This window comes from Callorhinus ursinus, unplaced genomic scaffold (assembly GCF_003265705.2).
Source record: "Callorhinus ursinus isolate GAN/ISIS: 27379988/994484 unplaced genomic scaffold, GSC_fseal_2.0 scaffold106, whole genome shotgun sequence".
In the NCBI taxonomy this organism is placed as follows: Eukaryota; Metazoa; Chordata; class Mammalia; order Carnivora; family Otariidae; genus Callorhinus; species Callorhinus ursinus.
In genome coordinates this window covers 272,988-298,256 of record NW_027397168.1, presented here as the reverse complement: position 1 = coordinate 298,256, position 25,269 = coordinate 272,988, and the positions used below count along the sequence as shown (strand labels likewise).

The window sequence follows — 25,269 nt, the reverse complement described above, 5'->3', positions numbered from 1 at the left end:
GCTTGATGAGCCTCACTTAGGAAAAGCCAGCCTGAGGGGGGAAGGGAGGAGAGGGTTCTGTATCCTTGTCACATCCTGCACCTCTGCTCCAGCCCCTGAAGCTTCCCTCCTGGGCTACAGAGCTCTGGACAGGCTGAAGAACCATGGCCCCATCCCTGCCTGCCCTTCTCTGTCTTGGTGAGTCCTCAGGATTGATCTGGGAAACGCTGAAGGATAGGCAGTGGGCTATGAGACTAAGAATGTTTTAAAAATTGCATCAGAAATGAATTTGAGGACAGCTGGTGACCTATGAGGGCCCCTTCCTTTGTTGGTTGGGAAAACCGGGACCCAGGGAGGCGGTGTTTGTCTGTTATTCTGTTCTCTTCTTGGCTGGGTCAGGAGAGAAGCAGGTCTTCCAGTTTTGGGTGCAACTTTGTCTCTATACACTGTGTTTTAATTGTTTAATTATTAATTCATATTTTGTATGTGGACTTGGTGACATTAGGACTAGATTACAGATTTGTCAGCAAACCTCACGGCACGGGGACAAATAATCCCGCCATTTGCAACAATATGGATGGACCTTGAGGCCATTATGCTAAGTGGAATAAGCCAGACACAGAAAGAAAATACCGCACAATCTCACTTATATGTGAAATCTAAAAAAGTCGAACTCATTAAGGCAGAGAGTAGACTTGTGGTTGCCAGGGGCTGGGGAGTGGGAGGAAATGGGGAGATAGGTGGACAGAGTACAAGCTTCTAGTTATAAGATGAGTAAGTTCTGGAGATCTAATGCACAGCGTAGGGACTATAGGCAATAATACTATAGAAATTTACTGAAGGAGTAGATCTTAAGCATTTTCACCAAACCAAACCAAAAATCAAAACAACCTATGTGAGGTAGTGGACGGGTGGTGCTAATTTGACAGTGTGAATGTCCATCAGATCACCATGCTGTACACCCTAGAATACAGTGTTTCTTTGTCAACGATACCTCAGTGAGGCTGGAGTAAGAGCCTCCCGTAGTGGGACTGGTGGTAGGATTATGTGTGTTTATTGCCTGCCCTGGCTAGGCAGGTTGTGTGCACAGTTCCCTTATTTATTCAGAAGAGCCTCACTGCTAAAAGGATGGAGGCTCCAAGGAGCCAAGCAGGAAGGAACAGCTGTGTTAAGGAGATAAGAAAACACGCCATGAGCACAGACCACCTGTCAGTCATTCATTAACACACACTCACATGGCACTTACTATGGGCTACATATTACTCCGTGTTTTTTAGCAGACACTTACTTAATTCCCAGAATGGCCTGACGAGGTAGGGCCTTTTTCGTACCCCCATTTTACAGAGGAGAAAGCTGAGGCCCAGAGGGGTTAAGGAACTTGTTTAAGGTCACACATCTAGGGCTCAAATAAACTCAAGAGTTTAGTGCCAAGTTCACATTCTTTATCACTAAAATATGCTGCTGGTGTTTGAATCTACCTCCTACCAGCTGCAGGATGGTGGACAAGACACGGTCTCCATAGTCTGATCTGTAAAATGGGGCTAATAATGGCCCCTAACCAGAAGGACTGTGGTGATTCAGGGTCCATCCAGGAAGTTCTCAGAAGGGCACTGGGAGTATTTTCAGTCACGCTAGAAGGTTGGATGGAAACCCACGAAAAGACCACGGTGGGGTTGTGTTGGGCAGCAGACAAAGGTGTGGGTAGAGCTTGGGTACAGGGAGCAGAACCTGGTGTGGATAGAGGTTCAGAGGGGGCTGGAGACAGGTGTGTCACCCCTGAGCTCTGGAGTCAGGGATGATCCAGGTTCTGCCACCTCTTAGCTGTGTCAGCTCAGAGAAACTGCTTAGCCTCTCTGTCCAGTTTCCTTATGTTTATCATGGAGACAGTAACTGCCCCTTCTCGTGTGTGTGCACACCTGAGCGTGTGTGTGTGTGTGTGTGTGTGTGTAAGGATAAGAGTTACCAGGTAAAATACAACATGCTCAGTGAAATTTAATTTCAGGTAAACAACAAATAATATTTTAAGCCTAAGTATATCCGATTATATTTTGTGGGTCATACTATGAAAAGAATTTTCATTGTTTATCTGAAATTTATATTTAAATGGGAGTCCTATGTTTTTATTTGCTAAATCGGTGAGACGACTGTAACCCTAGTGAGACTAAAACAGGTTATGCTACCAACCCAGCAAAAAGGTTAAGAAAACTAATGATGCACTGTATGTTGGCTAACTGAACATTAAAAAAAAAAAAAGCCAGCTTGAGAGAAAAAGGCAGTTGTTCAACCTAGAGAAGGTAGAAGGCAGATGGAGGAAAAGCACCTCCACCAGAGAAAGCGGAATTGACGGATTGTGCAGTTTGACAGGTGTGTAAAATTACACGGGGAGGCTATTTGGAACTGTGGAAAGAATCAGACACAGGGTGAAGGAAAACTATGCAGATGGCACCAAGCCAGACAAATATTGATTCCAGGTTCAATAAATAGGAAAAATATACAGGTACAATACTACACTCCTCAGGTGTGAATAATATTTGCACAGTCATAATGTAATTACAGAATACTGATTTAAACAAACAGTTAGAACGGTGGGAAATCCGTGATTAACACAGCCGGTGATCTCTAGACATGATAGAATGCAGTAGATCCCATCCGGATCTAATGTACAGCATCGTGATTTCTTTTTTTAAAGATTTTATTTATTTATTTGAGAGAGAGAGAGAGAGAGAGAGGAGAGAGAGCATGAACAGGGGGAGGGGCAGAGGGAGAAGGGAGAAGCAGACTCCCCACTGAGCAGGAGCCCGATGCGGGACTCGATCCCGGGACTCCAGGATCATGACCTGAGCCGAAGGCAGTCGCTTAACCAACTGAGCCACCCAGGCGCCCGGGGGGGGGGGGGAAATAGACCACATCCTGCACACAGCCCCCTTTTCAGAGAGGAGATAGTTCTCTTCACAGTTGTCAAAAGTGTGTGCATGGGGAGGGGGGCGAGGAATCCCTGGCTGGCTTTTTAAAAACTGTGGTAAAATAACAAACTTCACATAAAATGTATCATTAATGACACTTAGTACATTTGCAAGGCGTGCAAACATCACCTCTGCCTTGTTCCAAGACACTGTCACCCCTCCAAAAAGACACCATAACCCATGACAGTCAACCGTCAATCCTCCTTCCCCAGCCCCTGGCAACCACGGATCTACTCTGTGTGTTTCCAGGCAGACTGACCTAGTGAGCACGTTTCGGATAAATGGAATCATACGATATGCGGCCTTTCATTAGGCACTTAAATTATGTGAGTGTGTGTGTGTCCTTAAAAAAAAAAAAATGAGGACAAGAGAAAGTTACTGCCTGCAAATGTCTAAAATCACCTGCTTTGCATGCAGAAGTGTGGGCTCCGGGAGGTCCTAGCCTTCGGTGCTTTTCTTCTCTGCTCAGGGCTGTGTCTGGGGCAGGTGGTGCAAGCTCAGCACGGTGAGTCCTTCCCCACCCCGGAGTCCCGGAGTCCCGGGTCTCTCCTCTGGGCTCGGGAGGGTGGGGGCGATGGGAGCCCCGGGAGGGGGAGTCTGTTTGGAAGCTGCCCTCCACCAGGCTCCACTTCCCTTCTAGGCCCGCTGCCCAAGCCCTCCCTCCAGGCCGTGCCTAGCTCCCTAGCGCCCCTGAAGACGCAGGTGACCATCCGCTGCCAGGGGCCCCCGGGGGTGGACTTGTACCGGCTGGAGAAGCTGAGGTCCGGGAATTACCAGGATCAGCCCATTCTTTTCATCCCGGCCATGGAGGAACGTTTCGCCGGGTGCTACCGCTGTTCCTATCAGAATGGGAGCCGCTGGTCTCCCCCCAGCGACCGGCTGGAGCTGGTTGCTACAGGTACCTGGTGGGGCCTGGGGCTGTACCCGTGGCCTGGGGGCTCCAGGAGGGTGAGCAGGGGGATGGCGATGACGGCGAACCCCGAGACCCAGGGGGCTGGGGTTGGGGTGGGAAGTGAAGCCCTAGCTACGTTTAGGAGAGATGCCCCAAACCGCAGGGATCCACGTAAGTGATACATCAATGCACTATCTTTCTAAAACAACAAAAACCAATGCGAACACATCCACGCTGAACAAAACACCACACTTTTAAGACAGAATCAGGCAGTGCCGTTTCAAACCATACCTGAGCCGGAGGCAAAAGGCGACATGCATACCCTCTCTCCACGTTCTAATGCCTTCTTTTTTAATTTTTTGATGAAAGAGAGAGTTCTCAGCTTGTCCTTTTATTTCTAATGCATTTTCAAATGGTTATTTTCTGAACAGATTTTGAAAATATCATTGATGAGTTTGTTTCCCTAAAGCCAGGAGAGGAAAAGGATAATGAATTCTTTAGAAATTTTTCTTGGTATAAATGAAATAAACTTAAAACAATTTGTGAGTTCTAATAGCCTACTTTAAAGTTTTTCAATTTTTTTCAACTATGTTAATAGTGTGGAAAAAATTAACCATAAAAATACACAAAAGTGTTTTGAGCCTTTTGCCTCTCCACTACGCACAGTTGGAGTCTGTTTTTGTTTAAAATCTTGGTTATTTTGTTCAGTATGAATTATTTACATTAATTCTGGTTTAAAAATTGCATTAAAATAGTAGGCTATTTTGTTACTACTGTCATAGTTTGGGAGCTCCCTATGCATTAGGCAACTATGCTAAGTTGCTTCATTCAGTCATTCCCATTTTCTTTTTTTTCTTTTTTTAAAATTGAAATTCAATTAGCCAACATATAGTACATCATTAGTTTTTTTTTTTCACCTTTACAACTACGGAATTATCTTTATTTTTTAAATTTTTAAATTTTTTGGGTTTTTTTTATTATGTTATGTTAGTCACCATACATCATTAGTTTTTTTAAATTTTATTATGTTATGTTAGTCACCATACATCATTAGTTTTTTTAAATTTTATTATGTTATGTTAGTCACCATACATCATTAGTGTTTCTTTTTTAAGATTTTATTTATTTATTTGAGAGAGAGCATGAGAGGGCAGAGGGTCAGAGGGAGAAGCAGACTCTCTGCTGAGCAGGGAGCCCGATGCAGGACTCGATCCCGGGACTCCAGGATCATGACCTGAGCCGAAGGCAGCCGCTTAACCAACTGAGCCACCCAGGCGCCCCATCATTAGTTTTTAATGTAGTGATCCACGATCCATTGTTTTCGTATAACACCCAGTGCTCCATGCAGTACATGCCCTCCTTAATACCCATCAATGGGCTAACCTTTTTTTTTTTTTAAGATTTTATTTATTTGACAGAGAGAGACAGCGAGAGAGGGAACACAAGCAGGGGGAGTGGGAGAGGGAGAGGCAGGCTTCCCACAGAGCAGGGAGCCCGATGTGGGGCTCGATCCCAGGACCCGGGGATCATGACCTGAGCCGAAGGCAGACGCTTACCAACTGAGCCACCCAGGTGCCTCCCGGGCTAACCAATTTTAAATTTTTTTAAATTATGTTCAGTTAGCCAACATATAGTACCTCATTAGTTTTTGATGTAGTGTTCAATGATTTATCAGTTGCCATTTACAGTAAAGAACACTGAGGCACAATTTCTTTCATGAGTGTTCTGTAGTTCCTAGAGTATAGATCCTTTACCTCTTTGGTTAGGTTTATTCCGAGGTATCTTATGGTTTTTGGTGCTATTGTAAATGGAATTGTTTCTCTAATTTCTCTTTCTACAGTTGCATTGTTAGTGTATAAGAAAGCAACTGATTTCTGTGCATTGATTTTGTATCCTGCCACATTACTGAATTGTTAGATCTATAAAGAGCTTCTCAAATTCAACACCCAAAAAACGATCAAGTCAAAAAGTGGGCAGAAGACATGAACAGACACTTCTCTGAAGAAGACATACAAATGGCTAACAGACACATGAAAAAATGTTCATCATCATTAGCCATCAGGGAAATTCAAATCAAAACCACATGGAGATACCACCTTACACCAGTTAGAATGGCAAAAATGGACAGGGCAAGAAACAACAAATGTTGGAGAGGTTGTGGAGACAGGGGAACCCTCTTACACAGTTGGTGGGAATGCAAGTTGGTACAGCCACTTTGGAAGACAGTGTGGAGGTGCCTCAAAAAATTAAAAATAGAGCTACCCTATGACCCAGCAATTGCACTCCTGGGTATTGACCCCAAACACACAGATGTAGTGAAAAGAAGGGCCCTATGCACCCCAATGTTCATAGCAGCAATGTCCACAATAGCCAAACTGTGGAAAGAGCCGAGATGCCCTTCAACAGATGAATGGATAAAGAAGATGTGGTCCGTATATACAATGGAATATTACTCAGCCATCAGAAAGGATGAATACCCATCATTTGCATCAACATGGATGGGACTGGAGGAGATGATGCTAAGTGAAATAAGTCAAGCAGAGAAAGTCAATTATATGGTTTCATTTATTTGTGGAACATAAGGAATAGCAAGGAGGACATTAGGAGAAGGAAGGGAAAAATGAAGGGGGGGAAATTGGAGGGGGAGATGAACCATGAGAGATGATGGACTCTGAGAAACAAACTGAGGGTTCTAGAGGGGAGGGGGGATGGGTTAGCCCGGTGATGGGTATTAAGGAGGGCACGTACTGCATGGAGCACTGGGTGTTATACGAAAACAATGAATCATGGATCACTACATCAAAAACGAATGATGTATTGTATGCTAACATAAAAAAAAAAAAAAGAACACTGAGGCACAGATAGAAGGGTAGATTGATCTCCAGGATCACACAGCCCCTAAGGGACAGAACCAGGATTTGAGCCTGGGCACTGCCATACGATCCTGGTTATGCTCCCTGAACCCTTTTGTGAGCTGGTGGCAGGGCCAGTGGCTTCTCTAGGATGGATATACCTGGAAAGTTCCCTAACTCTTAGGAGGTGGGGGGACCTTCCCACCCCCATGGCCACACACTGGCCAGGGTCTTTAACACAAAAGCTCTTTTTTCTCCCAGGAGTTTATGCCAACAAGCCCTCGCTCTCAGCTCAGCCCAGCCCGGCTGTGTCCCCAGGAGGGGAAGTCACTCTCCAGTGTCGGAGCCAATACAATTTTGACCAATTTGCTCTGTACAAGGAAGGAGATGCTGGGCCCCAGAAGGGATCTGAGAAGCAGTACTGGGCTGATTTCCCCATCACCGCAGTGACTGTTGCCCACAGTGGGACCTACCGATGCTACAGCTTTTCCAGCAAGTTGCCGTACCTGTGGTCAGCCCCCAGCGACCCCCTGGAGCTTGTGGTCACAGGTGAGGGAGCTGCAGACCAAGCCTTTCTTCTTCAGCTCTTGCACACTCTGGTGGAAGTTCCAGGGGAGGGGCCAACAGGTGTGAAGAAGGTGGGAGGCCAGGAGAAACCTGAGGCTTTGGAGGGTATATTTGTTTCTAGTAGTGCTGTCACAAATCACCACTAATACACTGGCTTAAAAAACCATAAATGTATTATTACATTTCCGGAGGTCAGGTACCGAATGGGTCTCACTGGGACAAAACAAAGGTGTCTGCTGGGTTATGTTCCTTCGGGAGGCCCCAGGGGAGAATCTGTCCTGTACCTTTTACAGCTTTTAGAGGTGCCTGCATCCCTTGGCTCCCGTGGTCCTTTCCTTTGTCACGAAAGCCAGCAATGTAGCATCTTCAGTCTCTCTGTCTCAGACTCTTCTGCCTCCATGCCTCCTGCTTTCACATTTAAGGACCCTGTGATGATACTGGGCCCACCTGGATAATCCAGGATACTCTCTCCACCCCGTCACCCTCCCACTTACCATGTAAGGTGCCATATTCACAGGGCCTGGGGATTAGGACTCAAGCATATTTGGGAGGCTGTTATCCTGTCTACTACAGAGTCTATACACTAGAAAAAATAATTCTCAATACCAGTGATAATGCCTTGAATCTTGTCTAGGTTTCAAACAAACAGCAGCAAAAAGCTTATGGAAATTACTTAAAAAAATGCCACTATAATAGGAAGGAAACTTTGCCTCCCTTTACACCACTAACACACACTCAGTCTTTCTTATTTGTAATAGTCTAAGCACAAGGTATCTGTATAACAAAGCTTGCTGCTAAATCCTTTACATCAACTGATGTAATTTAAAAACCATTATTGAAGTTTCCTGCTCATCATTGTTTTACAGTTATGTTCCGTCACAAGTATTGAAGCAACTGAAGTATTTAAAGTCTATTTTATTTTATTTTTAAAGATTTATTTATTTACGAGAGAGAGCGAGAGAGAGGGAGAGAGCAGGGAAGGGCAGAGGGAAATTTTAGCAGACTCCAAGCTGAGTGTGGAGCCCGATGTGGGGCTGATCCCACCATGACTTGAGCTGAAACCAAAAGCCAGATGCTCAACCCGCTGCACCACCTAGGGGCCCCAAAGTTTATTCATTTATTTTTTATAATCTCTACACCCATCGTGGGGCTCAAACTCATGACTCTGAGATCAAGAGTGGCATGCTCTTCCTACTGAGCCAGCAAGGTGCCCTAGCAACTGAATTACTGAAAACGCCTCAATAGGGGCACCTGGGTAGCTCAGTTGGTTAACCGTTGGACTCTTGGTTTTGGCTCAGGTCATGTTCTCAGGGTCATGAGATGGAGCCCTGCAGAGGGCTCTGTGCTCAGCAGGGAGGCTACTCAAGATTCTTTCCCTCATCCTCTCCCTCCCACTTTGCTCCTCCCCACCCTGCTCACGCACCCTCTAAAATTAAAAAAAGAAAAATCTTAAAAAAAAATGAAACGCCCCAATATACAAAAGACTAATGACTCTATTAGCAAAGGGAAAATTCTTATCCTTTTGGTCTCTAGTGGATTAATGCAGGGTAAAATGAAAATGTACTTGTATTCAGACTTATTTTCATTGAAATCTAGCTAGTGAGGTCATTATTCAGTAGAAATTGCCCTCCATTTTCTTTCTTTTTTTTTTTTTTTAAAGATTTTATTTATTTATTTGAGAGAGAGAGAATGAGAGACAGAGAGCACGAGAGGGAAGAGGGTCAGAGGGAGAAGCAGACCCCCTGCTGAGCGGGGAGCCCGATGCGGGACTCGATCCCGGGACTCCAGGATCATGTGCCCTCCATTTTCTGTTTTATTCAGGTATGGTTTCTAGACCTACAAGGTTACCCACTTTAAGTGTCCATGGTTTTTAGTGAGCTCACAGAGTTGTGCACCCGTCACCACAACCCAGTTAGCCCATCTCCATCACCTCCGAAGGATCTCTGGTGCCTGTTTGCAGTCATTTTCCATTCAACCACTAACTACTTTCTATTCCTATAAATTTGCCTCTTTGGGGGAATTTCATATATCTGGATTCCTAGAACATGTGGTCTTTTGTGACCGGCTTCTTTCAGTCAGCCTCGTGTTTTTGAGGTTTGTTCAAATCGTAGCAGCTGTCAATCCTTCATTCTTAAAACGTGCCTCTTTCAAAGAGGACAGCACAGTTCATAAAGAAAATGCGCATAAACACAGTAGAATATTATACAGCCCTAAAAAGACATGTGCTACAGTATGGATGAACCTGCAGGACGTTACACTATGCAAAATAAATCAGTCACAAAAGGCCATATACTGTCTGATTCCACTCACGGGAGGCATTGGAAAGTTGTCAAAATCAGAGGCAGAGAGTAGAAAGGGGATTGCCCAAGGCTGAGGGAGGGGAAAAGGGGAGTTAGTGTTTAATGGACCCAGAATTTCAGTTTTGAAGCTGAAAAAGTTCTGAGATTTTTTGCACAACAATGTGAATGCACTTAATACTATTGAACTGTACACTTAAAATAAATAAAATGGTACAGTTAATGCACATTTAAAAAGAACTTGAAAATTAAAAAAAAAGACACATTTTCCTGCTATAATACTCAGAGGCATTTTCTTGTAAATCTTGGTGTCTTGGCCCAACTCCTGCTTTCTACTACATCTCTGAAACCTGTCCCTAATGTGACAACTGAACACCTCCACGCCTCTACCATCCATCATGTAGAACTGGGTTATTCCATACTGGTCTGTGTCCACCTTTGTCCCCTTTAATTTTTTAATATTAATTGAGATATAATTGACATACAACACTGCATAAATTTAAGATACAGCACATGTTGATTTGATACATTTATGTATCGCAACATGATTGCCACTGTGGCACTAGCTAACACCTCCAACCCATCACAAAATTGCCATTGCTTTTTTGTGGTGAGAACACTAAAGATCTGGTCTCTTAGCAACTTTCAAATCTGTAATATAGTGTGGTTGACAGTAGGCTATGCATTAATCTCCAGGACTTATTTATCTACTGGTTGCAAGTTTGTATACCTTTGCCCCTTTAGAATGTTTGCAAAACTATGGCAAGAGGAATCCTTTTAGAACAGGTTGTTAAAATCAGATGATTTTGCTCGAAGCCCCTAGCGCTCCCTGATGCTCTGCCCTCATCCACTCTGCCTCAGATACACTGGCATCTTGCTTCCCCCCACCCCACTTTTAAATTGAAGACTAATTGACATACAATGTTGTCTTAGTTTCAGGTGTACAACATAGTGATTTGATATTTATATACATTATGGAATGGTCACCACGGATAAGTCTAGTTACCACCTGTGATGGTTATATTTCTGACTACATCCCATCTTGCTTTTCCTTGAATATGCAGGCTCACTATGTCCTCAGGGACCTTGCACTTGCTGGGATGCTTTCTCCAGATCTCATGGCTCAATCCATTGCTTCCTTCAGGCCTTCTATCAAAGGTCACATTCTTGCCTCTCTGATGCTATCTGCCTCCTTCCCTGCCTAATTTTTCTCCATAGCACCTATACCTGTTCATACATTGTACTGATTTATGGTGTTTATCACCTGTCTGCCCCCTGCATCCTGGAATGTAAGCTCCAGAAAGACAGACGTTTGTGGCTGTTTTCTTTTTTCTTTTTTTTTTTTTTTAAAATAAACATATTAGGGCTTTAACCCTCTAAAATAAAATTTAAAAATTCAACATTAACATTTAAAGTGTACCAAGCGTGCAATTCTTGGATTTTGAGCAAGTCCATCTTACTGGGGATACATTCAGGTCATCAGTAACTAAGAGAGATCTGAACATTTCTACAAACAAATGAACAGCAGTTCCTGGCACATAATAGGAACTTAAGTCACCTGTTTTAATTGTACAATGCAGTGGTTTTTAGTAAATTTAGAGTTGTGTGGTCACCACCACAATCCAGTTATAGAACATTTCCACCACCCTATCATATCCCTCATGTCCATATGCAGCCCCTCCCTCCTCCTCCCTCCAGCCCAAGGAAACCACTAATCTTCCTGCCTTTATAGATTTGTCTTTTTTTGGATCCCTGCTCATTTATTGCTTCTTTCATTGAACGTATTTCAAAAGTACCTATGCTTTTTGTGGCTGTTCTTTGCTGGGGACCTGAAGCTCTCTCTCTCTATTGTATCTTTTCCTTTACACACACCTATTACACATACACACGTAATACATACATATAGTAATTAGGATAAAGTCTTAAAGGGTATCCGATACCTGCATAGCTGTCGCTGTGACATGCGTTATGAATTAGAAGTACATAGTGCTGTTAGAACCTAGAAGGGGAGGCAGTTCGAGAACACTTCTCTGAGCAGTCGCTGTTTGACCTGGAACTTAGGGCAGAGTAAGAGGTAAACAGGTGGGTGGAGCAGTGGGATGGGCTGCAGGTGTGCAGGATTGTATGAGCAAATGTCCTGGGGTGAAAGGAGATTGGCAGGTTGGTGCAGCTACAAAGCTAGGGTGGTGGGGGTGGAAAGGGGTTGTGTTTTGCTACATGGGCATCACCCCTTCTCCCTACACGTATCCCACGGCTTCTGCCTCCTCATCTGCTTTCCAGGACTTAAGAGCCGGTTTTGCTCCTAGGGATAAAGTAAGGTGCAGGTCACAGAGATCCAGAAAAAGGGACAGAACTGAAGTTCAAAAAGCAGGGAGGGCAGCTACAGAGACTGCCATTTTTAATTACTCTCAGAATGCGCTAGATGTGCTATTTAACACCCATGACAGTCCAGTGATGTGAGCTTCTTTGTATTCATTTTCTAGGTGAGGAAACTGGGTCGCAGAAATGCTTTATTATTTGTTCAGGATCCATAGCTAACAGAGCACAGAACTCTCTTTTTCTGATTTCCCAGGGACCTCTGTGACCCCCAGCTGGTTATCCGCAGAACCACCATCCTCTGTGACAGGTAAATTCTGGAGGATTCATCCTGGTGTCTGGGGTACAGACCAATAGACCCCTTCTTTTCTTTCTCCCCTTTATCTAGATTTCTCAATTTAATTCACTTGTCTCTGTCACAAATTTGATTTAAAAAATCACTTACTTCCACCTGTAAAGAAGATTGGTATAATAATATTAGATAGACATTACTATGCTGCCCTACACCCCCACTTCTATCCAGCCTTAGGTTGATGGTTTATAATGTCTAATGTGGAGAAGAATAATCTGAGTGGCTTATAAAATCATAGATCCCTCGACTCTAGTTTTGAGTCTCTGATTCCATTGTCCAGTGGTTCTCAAACATTAGGGGGCCTGAGAATCACCTGGAGGTGATCCAGGTTTCTGGACCCCACCAGTTCCTGATTCAGAAGGTCTGGGATGGGGTCCAGTTATGTTCATTTCTTTCTTTTTTTTTTTTTTAAAGATTTTATTTATTTACTTGAGAGAGAGAGAGAGCGAGCGAGCGAGCACAAGCAGGAGGAGCGGCAGGCAGAGGGAGAAACAGACTCCCCGCTGAGCAGGGAGTCCAATGTGGGGCTTGATCCCAGGACCCTGAGATCATGACCTGAGCTGAAGGCAGATGCTTAACCGATTGAGCCACCCAGGAGCGCCCAGTTATGTTCATTTCTAACAAGTTTCCAGGTGACACTGATGCTTCTGATCTGGGGATGTCACTTTGAGAGGGACTGCACTAAATTTTGAGTGAGCCATCATATTCTCCCATCTTCAAAGTATCTTAGTTGATTCTGGTGTGTTGCATACCACCCTGTGCCTTAAGAGACTGTGCATTAGTCTGTGGCATTTCTAACATTCCCTGTGTCTCAGGGTAGACCCAAATTCTGAGGAACAGAAGCATGTTGAAAAGAGCCAAGTTGGACAAGAATGTGCTGACTTGTGTGGTTGAGGGTGGTATGGAGGCTGTCATGCTAAACGAGGCACACTGCGTGTGCGCATGTGTGTGCATGTATTTCTCATTGGAATTGTAAAACTTTTAATTCTGAGATGTAGGTTCACAAGAAGTTGCAAAGATAATACAGAAGAATTCCCTGTACAGGTAGCACCTGTACCGTTTGCCTAAATTTCTCCAATGGCTATGTCTTGCATAATTAGAGTACAACATAAAACCAGGAACCTGACATTGATACAATATTTGTATCTAGTTCTATGGCAATTTATCACATGTGTAGATCCATGTAACTACCACTGCACTCAAGATACAGAACTCTTCCATCCCCACAAAGATATCCCTCAGACTACCCCTTTATGGTTATATCCACCCACTCCCCTCCCACCATTCCTACCCCCTGGTAAGTACTAATTTGTTCTTCTATTTAACTTTGTCATTTTGACAATGTTATATATAAAGGGAAAGGTTCACCTATCATGGAGTGTTTTGGGATTGACTTTTCTCATTCAGCGCAATGCCCTTGAGATCCATCCAAGTTATTGTGTTATCAATAGTGTGTTCCTTTTTATGGCAGAGTGGTATTCCATGGTATACATGTACTTCATGTTCAATCTAAATTCAAACAAAAATTTATTTATTTTTTTGAGAGACAGAGTGCATGCATGTGAGATGGGGAGTGGCAGAGGGAGAGAGAGAATCTTAAGCAGGCTCCACAGTCAGTGCAGAGCCCCACATAGGGCTCCATCTCAGAACCCTGAGATCATCACCTGAGCAGAAATCAAGAGTTGGATGCTTAATGGACTGAGCCATCCAGGTGCCCCTCAAACAAAAATTTATTAATGAGGCTCACAGGAAGAGAAATAACAGAGAACAAATAATATCCAAGGTCTTACTATACCACAGATAGGTGAGCATAAGCTAGGCTTTGATGAGCTGGTTCCACCATACGAAGATTGTCCCCAGCCTTAATAGGAGCTACATATTTATAGGTTGTAGGGTTTTAGGAGATATTTTGGTGCCCATGTAACTGGGGAGGTCCCTGGTTAAGAAAATGGCCTTAATAGGGAGGGGAGCCTCTTGTGTTCAGAGGCTGGTATCAACCACTGAGCTTGCACAGATCTCCCGGTCCACTTCTTACTTTTTAAATTGAGATATAAGTCACATACCATGAAACTCATCATACCCACCAGAATGGCAATAGTAATTAATAATAATAATAATAAAGCACAACAACAGGTGTTGTTGAGGATGTGGAGAAATTGGAATTCTCATACATTGCTGATGGGAATGAAACATGGTGTCACTGCTGTGGAAAACATTTCAGCATTTCCTCAAAATAATTATCATATGACAATATCATAAAAGTACCATAGGACCCAGCTATTCCACTTGTAGCTATATGCTCTCCCCCCAAATAAAAAAATGTATGGCCATTCACTAAAATTAACAAGTCAGGGAACGACAGATGTTGGCGGGGATGTGGAGAAAGGGGAACCCTCCTACACTGTTGGTGGGAATGCAAGCTGGTGCAACCCCTCTGGAAAACAGTATGGAGGTTCCTCAAACAGTTGAAATTAGAGCTACCGTTCGATCCAGCAATTGCACTACTGGGTATTTACCACAAAGATACAAATGTAGGGACCCGAAGGGGTACATGTACCCCAATGTTTATAGCAGCAATGTCCACAATAGCCAAACTGTGGAAAGAGCCAAGATGCCCATCGACAGATGAATGGATAAAGAAGATGTGGTATATATACACAATGGAATATTATGCAGCCATCAAAAGGAATGAGATCTTGCCATTTGCAACGACGTGGATGGAACTGGAGGGTGTTATGCTGAGTGAAATAAGTCAATCAGAGAAAGACATGTATCACATGACCTCACTGATATGAGGAATTCTTAATCTCAGGAAACAAACTGAGTGTTACTGGAGTGGTTGGGGGTGGGAGGGATGGGATGGCTGGGTGATAGACATTGGGGAGGGTATGTGCTACGGTGAGCGCTGTGAATTGTGCAAGACTGTTGAATCACAGATCTGTACTTCTGAAACAAATAACGCAACATATTTTAAGAAAAAAGGAAAAGAAGAAGATAACAGGAGAGGAAGAAAAGGGGAGTATGTCAGAGGGGGAGACGAACCATGAGAGATGATGGACTCTGAAAAACAAACTGAGGGTTCTAGAGGGTAGGGGGGTGGGGGGATGGGTTAGCCTGGTGATGGGTATTGAGGAGGGCACGTTTTGCATGGTGCACTGGGTGTTATGAACAAACAATGAATCATGGAACACTGCATCAAAAACTAATGATGTAATATATGGTGATTAACATAACAATAAAAAAATAAAAAAAAATAAAAAAAAATGTATGGCCATTCAAAAATGTGGACATAAGTGTTCATAGCAACATTATTGATAGTAGCCCAAAAGAGGAAATAATGTAAGTCCATCAGTGGATGAATGGATCCATTTCTTATTCAGCCACTGAGGGATAGAAGATAATATGTCTTATAGCAGCTCTACATTTGTCTCTTCTCAGTGTCTATGCAGTGTGTGTCAGAGAAAGGGGTTCTGGGAAGCCCAGATATCTCAGAAGGGCTATGCAGAGTAGGGACTCCCTGGGCAGACTGACATTATCCACTTTCTTATTACCCTCTTGCCTTCCCAGAATTCCCAGAAGCCTCCAGGAAACTGAGCATCGCACTCATCAACAAGAGCTCTACAATTGGTGAGTAACCAGGCGCTCAGAGCCCAGCAGAAAGGATTATGAGGATAGGTTTTTCTCTCATCATCTAAGGCTTTAAGTCTGCTTCAGGAGATCACCTGACTCTCCCAAGGAAAGTCCTTGGCTTGAGGATCAAGGATGGGATAGAGGTGGGCTCTGAGCATGGGGACAGATATGCATTCTGGGTAATGTGGCCATTTCAAAGATGGCAGAGCCAAGGCTATGATGGGAAGACCATCACTCATTCCTACACACTGCTCTTCTGACTTTGCTCTGGCCCATGTGTGTAACTTTTGTCCCCTATTTTTCACTGCCTCCTCTTATCATTGCAGTCCCGTGCAACATACCTCCCTCACGCTATAATTCTCTTTCCCCTCACTTTTCCTGGAAAAAGTATCCACTTCCCTCAAGACAGAAACCTTGACAGATCCCCTGAGGATAGGTCCAATATCTCCACTGGGTCCACCCGACTTGAGCTCTGTTAGACTCCTGATGCCAGTAAGTTCTTTCTAAGACCCCGATGAGATTCTTTATCACCCTCTGTTCAAAATCCTTCTGGGTTCCCAGTCACCCTTAGGATATAGCCTGGGGTTCTCAGCTTGATGTTCAATGCTTTTAGATGCAATGCCCTTAGATCAGCCACTGTCTGATCCCTCCATTCTTGTCTTCATTCCTCATGCAAATCTCAGCCACACAGAGTCAGATGAAGCTCTCCTGGATCCCTGGCATCTCCTCCTCACTCTGCATCCAAGCCACTTGCTCTGCTTTTCCTTCCATTTCCTCCTGGCTTCAGTCCCTCAGGAGAGCCTTTTCTGACACTGGGTTGTATAGTTTCCTCTGTCCTATGGACTATTATAGCAATTTACACAGTATATTAAAACACACACCTGTCTGATGTGTATGGCTGAGCACCTGGAAAGCCTCTGGAGATATTTGTGGAATTAGACAAGAGCTACCATGTGTGGGGTGCTTAACATATACCAAGCACTGTGCCTTATGCTGTTATTGTTATTGGTTTAAATTTCACATTAACCTGTGATGTATTATAATTATTTTCACTGGACAGATGGAAAAACTGGCTCATAGATATTAAGTCTATTGACAGAGGCCCCACATCTAATTAGTGATGAATCTAGGGTTCAAATCTAGACAGTCTGACTCTGTAGTTCATTTTTTTTTTTTAAGATTTTATTTATTTATTTGACAGAGAGAGACACAGCGAGAGAGGGAATACAAGCAGGGGGAGTGGGAGAAGGAGAAGCAGGCTCCCCACGGAGCAGGGAGCCTGATGTGGGGCTCGATCCCAGGACCCTGGGACCATGACCTGAGCCGAAGGCAGACGCTTAACGACTGAGCCACCCAGGCGCCCAGTTCATGCTCTTCTTATGGTCATGGGATTCTTCCTCAGAAGTGTGTGCATTCAGGATAGGAGCAGGAACAGGGCTAGGGGAGATGACCTTATCCCTTTATACTTTCCCTTTTTGATTCCCAGAGCCTTCTAGGACTATCACCATCTCTCCAAAGGGGCCAGAGTCTCCAACTGGTAAGTGGTTCTCTCTGGACCTCTTCATTTCCACCCCTGTATTTTCCCCTAAAGCTGACTGCTTTCCCTGTACAGAGGCTACAGATCTATGGTCTTGGGTCCTGGTGTATAAAATACTAAGGGGAGGGTAAATATCCATACTTGGAACTCAGAATTGGGCAATAAGATCAGGTGGGAATGTTGAGGTAAATCTAGACAGCCTGACTCTGTAGTTCATGCTCTTCTTATAGTCATGGCATTCTGTCTCAAAAGTGCATGCATTCAGGATAGGGGCAGGAACAGGGCTAGAGGAGATGATCTTATCCCTTTATACTTTCCCTTTTTGATTCCCAGAGCCTTCTGGGACTATCACCATCTCTCCAAAGGGGCCAGAGTCTCCACCAGGTGAGTAAGTGGTCCTCTCTGGACCCTCTTCATTCCCACCCCTGTGTCTTCCCCTAAAGCTGACTGCTTTCCCTGTACAGCACTATGATCTTGGGTCCTGGTTTATAAAATATTAAGGGGAGGGTAAATATCAGTAGCTGGAACTCAGAATTGGGCAATAAGATCAGGTGGGAAAGTTGAGATTTTCTAAAGGATCAGGGAAAGATAAATTCCATCTCTTTCCACTCCTTGTAACAGTCTTTTCTGCTGCAATTAGCCAATGGCCAGGTAGTGTGTGTGTGTGTGTGGAGGGGTTGTATCAGAGGCCTATGAGGGGGTTGTATGGAAGAAATGATATTTAGAGAATTGGGCTTATCTAGCCCTAACCTTGGTGAGGAGGGGAGGAGCCCTCTAGGAAGGAGACTGACATTCTAGATAGCAGAGAATAGGGTCTCGGATGAGGGATATGGCTATGAGAAACCCAAGATGTACCTTGAAGTGGGTCCTAGAGATAGGCTTTCATCACCTGCTCCTGTCTCTCTTTGTTCCTCCAGATCCTGCCCAGCAGCACTACACCAAGGGCAATCTGGTCCGGATATGCATTGGGGCTGTGATTCTAATACTCCTGGTGGGGCTTCTGGCAGAAGATTGGCACAGCAGAAAGAAATCCCTGCCACGCCGGGTCAGACCTATCCGCAGGCCACTCCCACCCCTCCCGCAGACCCAGAAACCACACAGTCAGCAGGATGGGGGTCGACCAGATGGCCATAACCATGGGCACCACCATTAGAACTCCAAGGCTTGGTTGTATCTATGAGACAGGGGATGTAAAACCATGTGTGGAGTGTATGGAATGTATGAGCAGGAGGATAGTGGTTATAACTGTGGAGGAGGAGGACCTTGGGGCCTCTCCTTGGTGTCCCATCAAGGAGCTGTTGAGCCAGTGTCTATTTGGCTTTCCATCCAAGGACTCCCTTCATTTGGGATTGGAGGTATCTAGTGGATGCCAGTATCTGTTCACTCATATCTTGCACCTTGTGGATCTTATGGCACCCTAACTGGACCGTCACACTGACCTCTTCAACCTTTCCTAATACATATTCCAGATTGACTTCTGTATCCCCAAGCCTCATAGCTGACCCTGTTCTATCCTCTGTACAAAACTCTCCCATGCTTCCTGTTGGCCCCTGTGTTTTCTCTGGGTATCCATGGTTTAGCTGATTAATTCAGACTAGTACTCATTTCCTGAGCCTCTCAGCCCAGGCTCTCCCCTAACCAGAAACATTTGGTTATATGTGTGAGTACTCAGGGCTTGCCCCACCACACCTCCCCACCCTGAGGATGCCCTTCTCCTACTCCTTGATCTCAAATGCCATTTCCTCAGACATGGGCTTTGGGTTCATCAATTTATGGCCACATCCTCCTCCTATCTTGCTCCATAGTTAATACTATACTCACAGAATCTCTAAGTCACAGGTGAAATTGGCAGAGTACCTGTCCCTAAACTGATGCACACAGGCTACTCAATTTCTTTTCCCCTAAAGGGGGCAACTATGAGGCATTTTGCACCCAAGGGATATTTGTCAGTGCCTGGAGATATTTTGGGAGGGAGGTGCTGGTATTTAGTGGGTAGAGGGTAGAGATGCTAACACTCTAAGAATGCACAGGACAGTTTCTCTCTCCTCATCAAGTATCTCTCCATTTTGAGATACACTTAAGATAACAAAGAATTATCTGGCTCCAAGTGTCAATAGCACAGAAATTGAGAAACCCTCGGCTAGAAGACATTGAGATTCCTTCCTAGCTTTAAAAAATTGTGTGCCTCTTTCTTCTTTTAACAACCCCACCCACTCCCACTGAAGGCAGCTACCACACCTCAGACCCTGAGAATGAAGATGCTCTAGGAAAGACCTATATCCAGCTGAACAAGAGCCCTTGAGAGAGAAACAGAAGGAAACTTGTAGGAAAATCCAGGAGCCCACACCATATGCAGGGACATCACTGAGATGATGACACACAAGCACATTAAATGGAGGTTTGAAGGGGATGTCTGGGAATGTGGCGTATTTGGTGAGAATGATGAATGAATGGACCCCACTGAAGAAATAGGGGAAAGTAGGAAGATTGGAAGAAAAATTTAAATATTAGTGCTTAATAAAAAAAAAAGTGATTCTTACAGTTGTTGCTTTAAGGACTTTTGGGATTCTGTCACAAGGAAATAAGGGGGACTCTATGGGAAAGAGCATACCATGAAGTACATACCATGAAGTTATGTCTTCTGTAAGTAAGGTTGGAATTATTAAAAAGCTAATCAGAGCAAGGACATGATCATATAAGGGCTTCACTGAAGCACTTAAGAATGCTACAAAATATTGTAGGATTGGTGGAGAAATACTCTACAAGGAAGACCTACTAGGCAGCTATGCAGGCAGGTCAAGGAATGCCAGAACTGGGCAGTGACTGGCAAGGTGAACAGACCAGTGTGATCACAAACATTTCTGTCCCCCTTTTCTTTCTAGGTTAGGTTCTCCCCAAATAAAGAATCTTCTGTCTAAATTTGGTCAGAATCCATTAATAAAAACCTCCTTCATGAATGCTTTCATGCCTTTATTTCTCTTGATAGACTCGAGATATAGGCATTCCATCCATAATGGGGTAAGCCACCCGTGTGTGTTTCATGGAAGCCAAAGCATAACCAAGGCTACCGTAACATCTGGCCCAGCACCTAACATCACTGAGAGGGCTCAGAGGAAGTTCACCATCACCTCGATGATTCTGGACTTTACTGGGGAATGAATAAGTCCAGGGGATTCAGAAAATAAAGTCATTTGAAGAAGGTTGGTTATTGGCTGGATCTGGATTATCACTCTCAATTGTCAGTTGTGGGTCATGTTCTTGGATTTCTTTCAGCAGCTTCTGGATTTGAGGATCAGATTCATCTATCTTCAACCTGGAGTTACAATGGGGCAAAAAGAATGTTTCTTGTTGCTTCAAGGAGATTCATTCCAAATGCCCAAGTGCCTGCAAGTCTCATGCTTTAGAGCAGGGGCAGGGGCAGTCTTTACTGATTACTGTATGCTCTAAAGTAGGGTTCCATATTGATTTGGTAGGGAAAGAGAGACAATACCAGGTTAACATTGTAATGCTTTTGCACGCTTAGATGATCTCAGGCGATCCTCATATCATGCTTGGAGAGATGGAATTGATGGATACATCTGTGATGTAGTTCTAACACCTTCCTACTCCATAGCTCACTTTGGCAACTTCTACTTGGTGGATCCAGGACAAAACACATACATTTGAACCAAGTTACTCAGACCAGACTTCAGTCCCCCTTGGCTACATATACTAGCTGACCGATACCTTTTATTTGACCTCTGATAGTGACAGCTTCATTTGTAGGATTCATCTTGTGGTAACCATATACATCTGTGTGATGTGGAAATGGGGAACAGGGTGAGGGGGGAGCAAGAGGGAATAAAGCAAAAATATGTATAGGGAGGAGGCAAGATGGTGAGAAGTAGGGGACCCCACTTCAACTAGTCCCCTGAATTTAGCTAGATATCTATCAAACCATTTTGAATACCCACAAAATCAGCCTGAGATTGTAAGAATATATATCTGGATCTCTACAAGCAGAAAAGCAACTGCTTTTGGCAAGGTGGGACATATGGAATCCTGAATCTGCAGGGAGATATCAGAAGCTACACAGAAGGGGAGGGAGCTGCCATAAGCTGGTGCCTGGAAAGTGACACAACACCAGGGCACAAAATTGGAAGCCTTAGAAATCTGCTCTAGTAGGAGACACCCCTCCCTGAAGGGGCTTTGGAAATGAAAAGGCAGAATTCTAGGTAGGGCATTATGGTCTCAGATTATGAGGGACCACAGAGCAAAAGGAGATTCCTGAAATGGGAGAGGGCCCAAGCATTGGAGCCAGGAAGCAGGTTCTGGTCAGTGAGCCCAGGAAGGGACTCTCAGCTCGAACTGCCAGAAACCATGAACTGGGAGGGTTGATATCCACTCTTTTCTTGAACAGCCTGAAAAAATCTGGAACCTGCGCCTGCAACTGGGCAAAAACTCACAGAGCAGTAGTGGCTGGGAAAGGGCTTTAGGTCGGAACCCAGACCTGATTCTGGAGCTTTGGGTGCACATGGGAGCCCACAGCCCCTTGTGGTTTTAGGAGCACAAAGATACTTCTGGACCCCTGAAAACACTTCTCAGAGAGTAGCTGTGGGCATGCACCATGGGTGGCTGTGGCTTTCAGAGGTGCAAGCAGAAGTGGAGACTGTTGTCCTGGACAGTTTATTAAAGATGGAAGACTGCAAATTTTCTGCTCTGGGCCAGAGGTGTGGCTGTGGCCATTTTTGCTCTGATCCCCTGAATAGGTGTTCCCCAGGGAAAAAAAGAGGCACAGAAGACTGGTTTCCACTGAGCCCACCCCCTGAGAGGGGGTGGGGCAACTCTGCACATGCACCATGTCCCTCCCCCGGAATATAGGCTGGAAGAACAGGTGGATGACAATCCTTTGGATTCCATAAGACTGTAAAATCCCAAAGCCAGGGGAAAATTGTATATTGAGCTCCAGGTTGTGGCCTAATGACTGTTTATTTTTCAGATATAATTCTCATTTTCTTTTTTTTTCTTTCTCCTTTTCTCATGCCATTTTCCCCTTCTGTATTTTTCTTTATACCTTCTCATTTTTAACTAGATGTCTATTATACCAACTCATTATTCATAGTTGCTTTTTGAACTTGTATTTTTACACATCCATATTTTTTATAGATATATGCTTTATTTCAGCCCATGTTTAAGTTAGTGTTACCTTTTTATATATACAAGTTTTACTTTCCCAATAATTTTAGGATGTAGTGTCCTCTAACACAGAGACCAAAATACACCCAGGAACAACTGAAACACCCTGCTCTGTCCACATTGAGAGATTATAGCTCCCTTTCCTCTCCCCCCTTTTTAAAAATTTATTTTAATTTTTTATTTTTTCAATTTTATTCTTCTGTTTCATTTTGGCTTTGTATTTTCAGTGGTGGTGTCTGACCACTCTGGATTTTGTTAGGGTGCATCTAGCTTGGGTTGTAGTTGACATTTTGGAATCCGTCCATTCACTCAACCATCCCTTGACAGAATGACTAGGAGAAGGAAGTCCCAACAAAGAAAAGAACCAGAGACAATGTCCTCTGACACAGAACTAATGGATATGGATATAAGAAAGATGTCAGAGATAGACTTCGGGAAATCATGAAGTCAATATCTAGGCTTGAAAAAAGCATTAGTGACAATATAGAATCTCTAAGGGTGGAAATGGGATCGAATCAGGCCAAACTTAAAAAATGCTATGAATGAGATGCAGTTTAAACTGGATACTCTAACAGCCAGGGTAAATGAGGCAGAAGAAGGAATTAGTGATCTAGAAGATAAGCTGATAGAAAGGAAGGAAGTTGAAGAAGACAGGGATGGGCAGCTAGTAGCAGATGAAAATAGACTTAGAGAGATCAACTATGCCATGAAATGTTCCAATGTCAGAATTATTGGGATCCTCGAGGGGAGAGAGAGAAAGACAGAGAGAGAGGACTAGAAAGTATATTTGAGCAAATCATAGCTGAGAACTTCTTAATCTGGGGAAGGAAACAAGCATTTGTGTCCAAGAGGCAGAGAGGACCCCTCCCAAAAACAATAAAAATAGATCAACACCCCAACACGTGAGAGTGAAACTTGCAAATCTTAGAGCCAAGGAAGCTATCATGAGAGCAGCTAGTAGGAAGAGATCTCTATGTACGGAGGGAGGAACATCAGAATAACATCAGACCTGTCCACAGAGACCTGGCAAGCCAGAAAGGGCTGGCAAGACATATTCAGGGTACTAAATGAAAAGAACAGGCAGCCAAGAATACTTTATCTAGCAAGGCTGTCATTCAGAATGGAAAGAGAGAGAAATAGCTTTCAGAACAGGCAGAAACTGAAAGAATATGTGACCACCAAGCCAGCCCTGCAAGAAATATTAAGGGGGACTCTGTAAGTGAAGAGAAACCCCAAGAGTCACATAGGCCAGAAAGAAACAGAAAACCTACAGAAACAGGGACTTTACAGGCAGTACAATGGTACTAATTCATGTCTTTCAATAGTTACTCTCAATGTGAATGGGCTGAATGCTCCCATCAAGAGACACAGGGTTTCAGATTGGATAAAAAGCAGGACTCATCAATATGCTGTCTACAAGAGACTCATTTTGAACCTAAAGATACCTCCAGATTGAAAGTGAGGGGATGGAGAACCATTTACCATGCCAATGGACCTCAAAAGAAAGCTGGGGTAGCAATGCTCATATCAAACAAATTATATTTTAAACCAGAGACTGTATTAAGAGATGTAGAGGGACACTATTTCATACTTAAAGTGTCTATGCAACAAGAAGATCTAACAATTGTAAATATCTATGCTCCCAACATGGGAACAGCCAATTATATAAACCAATTAATAACCAAAATAAAGAAACATATGGATAATAATACATTAATAGTAGGAGACCTCAACACTCCACTCACAGCAATGGACAGATCATCTAAGCAGACAATCAACAAACAAGAGCTTTGAATGACACATTGGACCAGATGGACCTCATAAATATTTACAGAACATTCTACCCTGAAACAACAGAATACTCATTCTTCTCAAATGCACATGGAACTTTCTCCAGAATAGACCACATACTGGGTCACAAATCAGGTCTCAACTGATACAAAAAGATTGAGATTATCCCATGCATATTTTCAGACCACAATGCTGTGAAACTGGAACTCAATCACAAGAAGCAACTTGGAAGGAACTCAAACACTTGGAAGTTAAAAAGTATCCTGCTAAAGAATGATTGGGTCAGGGGTGCCTGGATGGCTCAGTTGGTTAAGTGTTTGCCTTTGGCTCAGGTCATGATCTCAGGGTCCTGGGATCAAGTCCCACATATGGCTCCCTGATCAGCAGGGAGTCTGCTTCTCCCTTTCTCACTCTCCCTTTGCTCTCCCTCTCTCTCTCTCTCTCTCTCTCTCAAATAAATAAATAAAAATCTAAAAGAAAAATAAAGAATGATCGGGTCAACCAGGAAATTAAAGAAGAACTTAAACAATTCATGGAAACTAATGAGAATGAAAACACATTGGTCCAAAACTTATGGGACACTGCAAACGCAGTCCTAAGGAGGAAATACATAGCCATCCAAGCCTCTCTCAAAAAATTAGAAAAATCCCAAATGCACAAGCTAACCTTACACCTAAAGGAACTGGAGAAAGAACAGCAAATAAAACCTAAACCAAGCAGGAGAAGAGAAATAATAAAGATTAGAGCAGAATCAATGAAATAGAAACCAGAAAAACAGTAGAGCAGATCAACGAAACTAGAAGCTGGTTCTTTGAAAGAATTAATAAGATCGATCAAACCTCTGGCCAGACTTAACCAAAAGAAAAGAGAAAGGACCCGAATTAATAAAATCATGAATGAAAGGGGAGAGATCACGAC

At 43.7% G+C, this 25,269-nt stretch overlaps 2 protein-coding genes across 5 annotated transcripts in view; one reads left to right on the top strand and one right to left on the bottom strand.

Moving 5' to 3' along the window:
- Window positions 1-20,677, top strand: GP6 (glycoprotein VI platelet). 4 transcript variants are annotated; one of them, XM_025849139.2, is made up of 9 exons: window positions 1-177; window positions 3,412-3,447; window positions 3,583-3,840; window positions 6,948-7,235; window positions 12,123-12,176; window positions 15,786-15,845; window positions 17,335-17,385; window positions 17,719-17,769; window positions 20,372-20,677. In XM_025849139.2, the coding sequence occupies exons 1-9, from the start codon at window positions 144-146 to the stop codon at window positions 20,542-20,544; spliced, it is 1,005 nt and encodes a 334-aa protein (XP_025704924.2). In that variant the 5' UTR covers window positions 1-143; the 3' UTR covers window positions 20,545-20,677. The 4 variants fall into 4 exon arrangements, with proteins under 4 accessions (XP_025704924.2, XP_025704922.2, XP_025704925.2 ...); XM_025849137.2 differs by lacking the exon at window positions 20,372-20,677 and adding an exon at window positions 18,303-18,818; XM_025849140.2 differs by lacking the exon at window positions 17,719-17,769.
- The window catches only part of NLRP2 (NLR family pyrin domain containing 2), a 39,733-nt gene continuing 35,023 nt past the window's right edge, over window positions 20,560-25,269 (bottom strand). The window contains 1 exon segment of the mRNA XM_025849115.2: window positions 20,560-20,698. Coding sequence (XP_025704900.2) covers window positions 20,560-20,698 — 139 coding nt within the window.